General features: G+C 32.5%; 1 protein-coding gene across 1 annotated transcript in view; it reads right to left on the bottom strand.

The window, feature by feature from the left end:
* Positions 1-9,841, bottom strand: part of LOC108369437 (heterogeneous nuclear ribonucleoprotein L-like) — a gene marked incomplete at its 5' end in the record, with an annotated part of 42,320 nt that extends 32,479 nt beyond the window's left edge. The window contains one exon of the mRNA XM_017624542.1: positions 9,794-9,841. Coding sequence (XP_017480031.1) covers positions 9,794-9,841 — 48 coding nt within the window. The remainder of the gene's footprint in view (positions 1-9,793) is intronic.
* Positions 9,842-11,295: the final 1,454 nt, after the last annotated feature.

An 11,295-nucleotide genomic window follows, 5' to 3' on the forward strand; every position in this document is an offset into this window, starting at 1 on the left:
AACTGGATATACCAGCAGGACAATGATCCGAAGCATACCGCTAAATGTGTAAAAGAGTGGTTTGTTGCCAATAAAATTGAAGTGTTGCAGTGGCCTGCACAGTCACCCGATCTCAACCCAATTGAGAATCTATGGGAGATTGTAGATCGGAAAATAGAACGCGAAAACTGCAAAAACAAGGACTCTTTATTTGTTCAGGTAGAACAAGCATGGGAAAGCATTTCCATAGATGTTTTAAATAACTTGATCGAGTCTATGCCACGAAGATGTGCCGCGGTATTGAAAAACAAGGGCTTCGCTACGAAATATTAGAAGAATCAACTTTTCTTTCCAATTATATACCAATGTGCTTTAGTTTTGTCGCAGCATATTTAAGACCACCTTTATGTTTGAATTAATATTTTAGTTTAGTATGAAGTTTTATTGTATTATTTTTTTGTGACATAACAACAACTGTACCCCCTTCTAAATACCATAAAAATAATTGCTATTACCAAGTGCTTGTAAGTTTTATTTCTGGTTGTGGTGGTATGGGAAGTTTCGTGCTTTAGTTTTGTCGTACACTGTATGTAGATGAGGAACAGCGCTGCTTTACTCGCTGGGGTCCAAACAGCTAAATATTGGACAAAATCGTTGCTGGTCATTAAATTTCAAATTTGTCCAATGGCTGATAGTGAAAAGCTATTTGGCAGTTGCGAGAGGATGGTTGGCGTTAATCGAAATTTTTGGATATTCTTAGCTCTCATTTGAAATAACTACTCCTTAGAGTTGCGCAATATTTAAGTACGAGTATTTACATTTGTATAAGTACATATTATGTACATATGTAAGTATGTATGCATATGAGAGTAAACGCTTTTTTTCCTTTATCGCGCCCAAAAAAATCCGACAGCTGTGGCACACTGCGCTGCATTAAGCTGCTACTCGTGTTGACTGTTATTGACACATGTCATTTCAAAACTCGTAAATAAATCACGACAGCGTAATGTATGATTTGTTGTTGTTGTTGCAGCTGTTGTTGTTTGCCTGTTAAGCTTGACCTTTGCGCTTGTCATTTTCGAATGACCTGTGTGTGTGCGGTGATTAGGTTTAATTATGAAATAGATACAATTGTAAACGTAGGTATGTACATATTTACATAACTAAGTACAACTTGCAGCTAAGTGAGTGAGGGCTTGATTGTCGACAGAGTTGTAGTATAAACAAAAAGCAATTAATGTCGCTTTACATAGAAAACAAATTTACTCACATGCATGTGAGTTTATGCACATAAATGAGTACTTAGCTCTGACATTAATGCAAACTTGTTTATGGGTGGGAAAGATTACATGGAAAATAACAACGGTGTATTTTTCCAATTAAAAAAAAAATATTTAGTTTTTTCTATTCTCCCTGGAAAGTAGTAAAGAGAAAAGTGTGCAGACACAGTCATTTACATACACACATAATTGCTATACATTGGACAGCCGCACATTAAAAAAAAAAAATAAAAAAAAAACGTGTGCGCCACTAAAGTAAAAGAAACTTCCTCTTGCTCCATTACTAAAAATTGAATTCAACCTTTTAAACAGGTGGCAACTCTCTTCATAAACATAAAAAATATTCCAAATATTAGGCAGAATTATGAGCAATCTGTGTGCCAAATTTTTATCTAAATGCATCCAGCCGTTTCTAAGATAAAAGAAGTCTCGCTTGGTTCCGTTTCTTCCATTTCTACGCACCCCCTACCTACACACCCCCCTGCACAAAAATTTCTTCGTAAGGTAAGCATGACTTTTTGCATAGATGGCAACCCTAATCAAAAGTATTTCTAAACCAAAGTTTTCATAAAGCTCTTTCGTTTGACACTCATATTAAAATAAATCATACACATGTCCTATGTATAAGTTAACTAAACTCGACATTTTAAACAGGCGGCAACTCTTTGCAGATATCTCGAATATATTACAAATTTTCTAAATAAAGGTTTCTTGATACATTTTCGTTCGACACCCATTTTTTATTACATATTTCATATGAATTCTGTATAATTTTATTAATTCAAATTAAATACATTTCCATTACCGAATTTGCTGAAATTCAAGTTGAATTTGATTTTTTAACATAAGGCAACACTCCTAAATAAAGTTCGGAAATAAAGCATTTTCAAACGCGTTTCGATTAAAAGGCACCTTTTAATAGTTAATTTAAATTATTAAATAATTGAATTCAACTTTTTAAACAGGTGGCAACCCTCTTCAGACACCTCAAGATATTCTAAATATTCAAATTAAAGACTTCTTAACACTCTTTCGTTGGACACCCGTATTTTAATATTTCTTAAACCCGGTGCATAATTTAATTAAATTCGACTTTTCAAACAGGTGGCAACCCTCTTCAAAACATTTTCACACTTAAATCTCTTTCGTCTGTCGCTCATATTGTGATTAAGTAACTGCCTTAGTATAAATTTACTTTTATTTTTTAAACAGGTAGGAGGGTTGCCCTAAATGTAGTTACGAAAAGAAATAAAGCCGTTTCAAAAACATTTCGATTGATACCTTCACAATATATGCAACAAATTTTTATTCTAACATTTTTCCGCCAATTTTGTATAAAAATATGGTTCACTGCAGAACAAAAAAAAAACATAAAAATATAAATCCTAAACTTTGTGCAAAAATTCGCGAAAACTCAGCAGATTTTCAACTTTTTAATCAGATTTTTTAGAATTTTTGAGTATGCAGATTTGTAGCCCAATCAATTTTATTATAATAAATTACAAGTTTTAAGTAGAATTACCGTTTATTTTAGGCAATTTTTTTACGCAGTCACTTCCATACAATATTTTTTTTTGGAAAATACTTTATATGGAAAAAATGCTAAACACCTTCAACAAAAAAATTCTCAAAAATCAATGTAATTTTTGACTTACTCCGAACGTGCATTTTATTACTAGAATTTAATGGGTTGCAAAGCTGCATACTCAAATAAGTTCTAAAAATTATCCGTTTCCGAAAAATCCGGCTTCCGACGTTTACACTCTTACAAGGCATTTACGCGTTTAGACGAATACGCATAATTTAATCCCTATCTCGCTTTTTCGTTTAGAATTAGAGCCCAAGGATTGAGTCACTTTTTCGATACATCAATGTTTGAATTTAGTCTCAACCGAAGGTAAACAAGTTTCAATTAAAAAAACAAAAAACGCTCCTCATGCGATTCAAAAAGTTTTGTTTATTTTATGAGTCCCAAAAAAATATTCTGCCTCAATTCAGTATCATTCGTGAGCTGAATAAATAAAACTGAAATTTTTCTTCCACAACAAAGTTTGGACTCTGTCATTGTGCGGGGAAAACAATATCATGCAAAATTCCACCACAAGATCCTTTTGAGCTAATTTCCTTTTCATCATACAGTTTGGCCAATCCCTGGCCACAACCCAGCAAACATTAAGTTTAGAGAACGATTGAAAAACCATTGGAAATCTAATATGGTTCCCGAAGGTAGAATGTTAGAATACGATTAGAGAAATTGTCGAGAGCTATAGCATTCTCTACAAAAAAAGGAATTAGTTTTCGATATCGACACAAAGGTTAGACATCTAGTGTAATTCCAACGTTGAATCCTAATTGGTTTCAAATTTATAGTGTTTCTCTAATCAGTCTCTAATCGAAACTATGATAGCTTTCCGAAAATTTGTTACAAAATACATCAACAAAACTTCCCGCACTATCTTTGTCAAGTCTAGACGCCGCTAAGTAAGTGCTATGAATTCTCTAACGAAGCGAATTGGAACGATCAGCATCGTGCATCACCTAGGGGCAGTGCACAACGATTTTATTCGTTGGTGCTTTGGTCTGGTAGAAAGCTCTAGACGAACAGAACAAAAGCTAACGGGCCCCTCCGAATTGAATGAAAATAGTTTTGTGCCCACATGGGAGTCATGAAATAACTAAAACTTTATGATTCGCGTTTTAAACATTTTTTCATGGAGCTCCCTAATGTGTGTATACATTTGTGTATATATTTAACTAAGCACTACAAAAATTATGGTTGAAGTTAATATTAGTCGTAGTAATCAAATGCAAAATTATGTAAATTAGGCGTTTATTTTCATTTAACTAATTGATTCTTAGTTCAAATGAAGAGCAAAAAAATTGCTACTATATAATACTGCTGAATAAAAGTTTTACGTGCTTTTTGTGCTACATTGAGTGCATTTGTTATTATAAAAAAATAATAATAATTCGCCGTTAGTTTTACTGAATTATTATTTCGCTATTAATCTTTCATGAAACTGCATTGAAAATTTATTCATTTAAATGCACAATAAATAAAAGAAATCGTTAAATCACCGGTAATACAGTTTTTGCGTTTGCACACTAACCAAAAACAAAACGCGAAACTACTTGGAAAATTTTAATAAATGCACACTTTGCGATTTTCGCCTGACAAAAAAAGCAACGCGAAAAGAAGCAGAAAATTAGTTATAAAATATCCTACAATTAAATTACGATATTATGGGAAAAAATATAATGGTTTTTTTGACAAAAAATAAATAGATTTAAAGAGCTTTATAAAGTGACATTTTTATACAATAGTTTCATTTATAAAACATTTAGTGCCGGTTTCATTAGCACTCTAAAAAAAATATTTTTCAATTAAGTTGCTTTCGCCTGTAAGTTTTCTTTTTTTTATAATATGAGTACCTATAAAACAGTAGCTTACAAGTTTGTAAGGGTACACATTCCTATGCCGTTATTTATATTTTCAAAAGGAAGTTTTATTTCAAGACGCGCCAGTTCAGCCTCAGCACATTCAAGTCACTTTATGAACATTCTCCTTAATTTGTCAGTTAAAATTTCTTTATACATACTCTGCTATCTTTAATGGCCTTTAAAAAGAATCAGCGTCCGAAAAAGTAGGCTACATTTTTCATAGCATAATTTAGTTGGCATAAATACCATTGGCCCTCAAAAATCTCTTTCGGGCTGCAATAATTTTCGAAAATAGCTGTGCTTAGTTTAATTTAAACTCCATAACTAGTCCTTAATACTCATAGCATAACAAAAAATTAAATACAAAAAACTTAACTAAAATTAAGCGCTAAAATAATTTCACAAAATGTCGTTTCCGATTTCGGAGAAAAATAGGAAATTAAATCTGTACGCTTAGCAATGATGAAGGTTACGATAAATATGTACTTAGTCATTGCAAAAGCGACTAATAATATTTTAATATAGCAAAAAGCACTCACAAACGTAATAAATATACACGAAGCGACGCAGCACAAAAGCGGGCGAAGAGCGGAGAGTAAAAGTGCAGCAAGCGGCACAGCCTTTCGAGTAAGCGATATACTGATATCGCACACCGTCATCAAAAGAGTCACAACTCAAAATTTGGCATTTTTGAAATTATACGCTAAAAATGTACACAGAGCTTTTATTTACCTTTCAGCAAAAGCTGGAGCAAATTTTTGTTATAATTTGTTAAAAAAAACCTAAGGTAAAGTCGCCCTTGCCCATATGATTAGCATGTGCTACGATATAGTTTTTCGCATTTTCTGACGAACTTATTATTTTGAGTTATGACTCTTTTGAAGACGGTGTGCGATATGCTAATGCAGATAAATATTTTGTAATGTACACTTGAAGCATTTAAATCAATAGTGCATGCGCTTCTGCTCCTGAACCATAAGCGAGTGCCGACCTGCAGTCATCATGCCGTAACAGCCTGGAAGCAGACTATGTGATAGCTTGAGTGAATAGTGAAAACGACGAAATTTACGAAAAATTGTCCCTTGGCAAATCCAGTTGGGAAATTGAAATGTTGATGGCAATGACGAGATAAAACAGTTAGTCAAGGAGAGAACGAGAGAGAGAGAAAGAGACAGCAACAGGGATACGGAGAGGAGATGCCTGAAGCAAGAATGAAGGGAGAGAGAAATGATTTGAAGGCTGGTTGTTGAATGCGCAAAGTGCAGTAATGTGGAAATTTGCAAAATTGAGAATATGGAGGCGAAGGAATGCATTGACAGCAGCAAAGGAGAGCAGAGGTAATCATGGAAAAGAGTAGTTAAGGGGTGATGGTCTCAGTGACACAAGTGGGTAAATAGCTATGAATAATTCGATTGCCTACAGCAACTAAAACAACAACACCAGCAACAATAGGGCGCAGAAACACAAGTGAAATGTTTAAAATGGATTATCGCGATGCTACTAAGCTCAGAGCCAGAGGGGAGAAGTAAAATGCATCAGGATTAAGTTTCTGTTTGTGGATGTGTGTGTGTGTGGGTGTGCAGCAGTTTCTTGCGTGGCTTGTTTAGTGTGCCACTTTGCATATTCAAGTGCATCTATCTTTCTGTCCATCTCTAGCCTGACATTAATTTTCAGCTGCTGCAAGCCTCCCCCACCTGGCAGTGATAGTCTACTGCCAGTGGCAAAATATTGACTATCCGCCCCTTCGAGAGTAATTTTCTGAGCTTGCCATTCATACACATAGTGGTTCCAACGAAACCAACTAACAAGAAAGCGCAGATGTGCTGCTTTATGGCGACAGTAAAGTAAGGTTCATGAGAATTGGCATGCGTCGGTATACTTTATACATACGTACATATGTGAGCAGCTGCCTGATTTTATGTTTTTATTTAATATTTTTTTTTTTTTTTGGTTTAGGGATACGATATACTGGATTAGTACTGACCGGATGGAAATATGTAATGAAATGGGTCAATCCAAATGAGCTTTGTGAAATTGCCAACAAAGAGCGAAGGTTAAATAGAAAAACACGAATAATGGCTTTTGTGCTTGCTTCCGGCTAAATGTGTTATTTATTTAATGAAAAAAATTTGAGGGGGAGAAGTCACGAAAATTTCTTGAGTTAAAGAAGGAATGGAAAAGTTAGGCATCAACATTAAATGCGAAGATTTCCGTGCAGGAATTTCACTACATGCACATCGTTACCTTAATATGGAAAGAACCTATTTAATATTTTTGTTCCTTTATAAAAACTAAAGTTATTGAATTGAAATTATCTTCAAAACACTGGGTTTTAATAGAACTGAAAGTCAACTTTTGTACAACGCCGAGTCCCGAAAGAAAATGAGTTGGGACCTTTCTATATTAAGGTGACGACATAAGTATACCAAATATTTTTTAGGATTAACGCTTGAAAGAAATTTAATAAATTCACATTATATATGTATTTATAAGTATTGAATTGTAGCAAAGTCTACAACAAATTGAATTTTTAAATGAGCTTGCATAATTGTTTCAATATTTTTTTTTTTTTTTGGTAAAACTGCAATTTAATTTTTTTTACATCTACAAGTAATTTTTTTATTTTATTTTTTGCTCTATTGCAAGAAAGGAAAAAATTCATATAAAGCAAATAAATTTTAAGAAATAAAATAAAAATATTTTAATTTTTTTAGAATTTACTATTTTTTCTGAAATTTATTTTATCTCGTTCAGTTGTGGAAAAAAGAAGTTATTTGCAAGCCTATTTATAGAAAATTTCCGGAACATAAAATCAAAAAATTTTCAGAGCATTTTATTTTTTATATTTAATTTTTATTTCATTCACAAATTTTCTCATTTTACAAAAAATTTCTCTCAGTGATTGTAGTATAAAATAATAATAAAATAAGAAAAAATATTCCTATACATTGCACCAATTAAAACTAGAAAAATGGTGCCAAATTTTTTTATTAGAATAAGATTTGTTTTTTAAGATTTTAGTTTATTATAATTTTTTATTTTATATTTATTTTTGTAAGTAATTTTATTTTGCTTTTCAATTGAAATATATTTTTTCTGGCTTTTCCTAATTCATAGATACTTTACAAAAATGAAAAATTTTATATAATTTTTTTTTTATATACCTAAAATTAGTTTGTCTAATTATTTTTTTAGTTCCATTTGAATTAAAGAAAAGTTTGTATGAAAATTAAGGACAAATTCAAAAACTTTAATTTGCTATATCTTTTTTTGTTTCCGAAATACTTACATATGTATGTATGTGTATAATTTTATTTAGTAGAAATTAATTTGAATTTAAATAGCTTTGAAGGTAATGAAAACAAAATACTAAGTAATTAACAAATTCAAAAAAAAAAAAATAGAAAAAAGTTTTTACAATTTTTCATTTAACTAAAATTGCGATTAATTAAAAGTTAAATAAAATATCTGTAAAAAATTTCTCTGAAAATTAAAAACCTATTAAAAACCCTTAAATTTTTCTTAAAAACTTTTAAAATAAAAACATTAATTTAAATAAAAATTCTGTAAAATTATTTATTCAACTAAAATTGTATTTTGGTAACATTTGGATTATAATTAAAAAAATAAATATAAAAATAAAAATCAAATAAAATATTTGTAAAGAAATTATATAGAAGAAAGAGTAAAAATAAACTCTTACTTTATTTTAAGTACTAGTTTCAGATAATTTCATGTTAATTCGAATTTAAAAAGCTTTTTGCGACATATCGAAAACAAACCAAATTTTAATTGTAAGTGGTGCAAATTTTTAAAATAAAATATTATTTGTATTAAGTACCTTTTTGGTGATGGTTTTGAAAAAATTTCACTCAGGACAAAAAACAAATAAAAAAAGCAAGTTATTCATGTTTTTATATTGAATTAAATAAATCAAATACATATCGTCACTACACACGAATAAAGGCGCGCTAGTGTTTTGACGGCGAAAAAAGCGCGTAAAAAAGTTGCAAAAAAAGATGCTTATGAAAAACTTCGGCGATGTATGTTAAGAGTCTTTGACGCTGAAGTTTTTTTATGCGTCTTTTTTCGCCGTCAAAACACTAGCGCGCCTTTATTCGTGTCTAGTGACGATATGTATTTTCGTTCTCTGGGAAGCAAATGGGTTTATCGCACGTTGACTAATTTCACTTTTTGGGGCCTATAAAGTCAGTCTTGATTCATGTTTTTAAGAAAGAATAAAATAACGCTTATGGATGCAATATTATTGGGTTTCATGCACAGGCAAATATAAAGAGCAAGCATTAAAGAACATTTAAGTAAACATACAGTATTTTGTACATATAAAATTTCTGATTGATTAAATGCCCTAAATTTAAATTGTTCCTTTTATATGTTTTCATTAAATCAGAGACTGTAGATAAAATATATACAGATTTTGAAACCAAAAAATACAAGTATGTTAAAAAAATTTACAGACCGCTTTTTCAAAGATATCCCATTAACTTGCTAGCGACATCAAGAACATGATTTTCTCACGATTTAAAAAAAAAAAATTTCGGCAATTTTATATATTTGTTTATTTCTTAAGTCAATAAGTGAAGCAAACTAAAACCGTATTAGCTTGGGAACACCATTGAGGTCGCAGCTTTCCAGCAAAAAAGAATTATCTGAAGCGGGGATTCGTTATTGTTTTTTTTTTTTGACTTCACAAATTTTCTCAAATTTTTTCGCGACTATGTAGGTTTTTTCGGTAGTTTTCGGTATTTTCTACGGAAATTTTCGCGTTGAGTTTGTTTGGATCATTCGAAACACTTTCAGGGCATTTCGGAATTTGCCGTGACTTATCAGGAATTTCTGGTTTAAAGGTACACTTAAATCTTAAATTTGCTTCTTATAAATGCCTAAAAAGTCAAAGGCAAAACCGTTCCTCTTTTCTTACTCGAAATTTTAAAAGTCACTATGTCACTAAACTGTTTTGCATTATTTTTTATAAAAACTGAATACACGCTACAGGCTCTGCTTTAAAGAATATAAGTTTTCCTTAAATTAGTTATTAATTTTGTATGTGTAGTAGGATTTTCTGTACTTACTAGCACCACTCGTGGTGGCTGTTACGAAATTGTTTGGCTGAAACTTACCTGAAAAGATAGAGAAAAGGGAAATAATTAATTTTTATAAAGAAGTAAAAGGCTGCAGAAATAAATGTATAAAAGCAGCCGTAAGAGCATATGTACATATGTATCAGCAGAATGTTATACGCCTAAAAGTATGCCTCGAATGCACCGCAACGCCCATCCGAGACAAAAAGAAACGGGAAAATATTTTCTCATCTTAATATCCTAATGTTTTCAACACTTAAAAGTGAAGTGTCCTGTGAGCCAAAGCACGTCTGCCGCTCTCCTGTGGCCGTCCGCCCATCAGTGAGCCAGAGTGTGTGTGTAAGCAATGGCATGTGTTTACTTGGACGCTATGCCACACTTGACCCAATTGCCGTGTGCAGGCGTAGAAAGAATTGCGCTAAAGGAATAGAGGACTAAAAAAAAACACAAAAAATAAAACGACAACCTCGCCTCACATGGTGAAATGGTGGAGCCGCTTTTAATGTACAGCTGCCACGCATCTGACAGCCAAGCTGCAATGATTGCAATCACTACTCACACATGTGTAGACACCATATACTGTGCAATTGTTTGCTATTGCAGTTACGACCGTATGCTTGCATGTTTATCTGTGTGTGTGTATATATACCCTACAAGACAGCTGAGTATCATATGAGTACTCATATTATCATTATCCCTAATCACAAAAGTGCTTATCAAAGTCCTCATTTTCGTTCAGGCCATGGGAAAAAATTGAGTACTTTCCCCTCAATGTTGTCATCAGAAAGTCCTCAGTACTAATAGTCAAACTACTCATTTATGCCGTACTACAAAAACAAAAGTGTAAATGTGTGAGAATTTTTGCCTAAAGTGCTCAGCAATGTCTTGTAGGGTAGGTGACCTAGCATGGCACATAATAGTGGGTGGTGATGTAGTGCATTTGTCATCTGGAAAGGATTCATCTTCATCGGGTTGCTGAGTAAAGTGACAGTGAGCGGTTCACAGGCGGAAGGTGAAAGAGCTGTGAACTCAAATCAGGCTCCATATATAATCGAGTAGCCCACACAAATACACAGCTATATGCGAATATTTTAAGTAGATGGCATATATTCACGGAGGTCATGCTAGCTGGCGCGACAAGCAAGCCACCTAATCTCTGTAATAGTCAGTTATTTTTTTTTTTAAGTACATACATATATGTATAGTAGATATAGTCACCAGCTGTCGCCAGCTGTTTCACACAAATTGCATCGCGAAAAGCCAGAAAGATTGAGTGACAAAAAACTGCGAAATGCACACAATCCAACACCTTAACGTAAGTAGAAAAATAAGTTATTGTAAAGGAAAGGTGTTCATGGGTTAGAATTACCGCATATTTTAAGCGTCTTAGTAGTGTCAAAAGCAATATCGGATTCTTCAAGCATCTGATCAAGCCTGATTTTTAAAGCTTTAGTCTCAAAAGATGTGGTTTTGAATGAAAAAGAAGCCTTGTA

This window comes from Rhagoletis zephyria, unplaced genomic scaffold, assembly GCF_001687245.7.
Source record: "Rhagoletis zephyria isolate East Lansing unplaced genomic scaffold, Rhagoletis_zephyria_1.1 Rzeph_scaffold_03666, whole genome shotgun sequence".
NCBI classification, from domain to species: Eukaryota; Metazoa; Arthropoda; class Insecta; order Diptera; family Tephritidae; genus Rhagoletis; species Rhagoletis zephyria.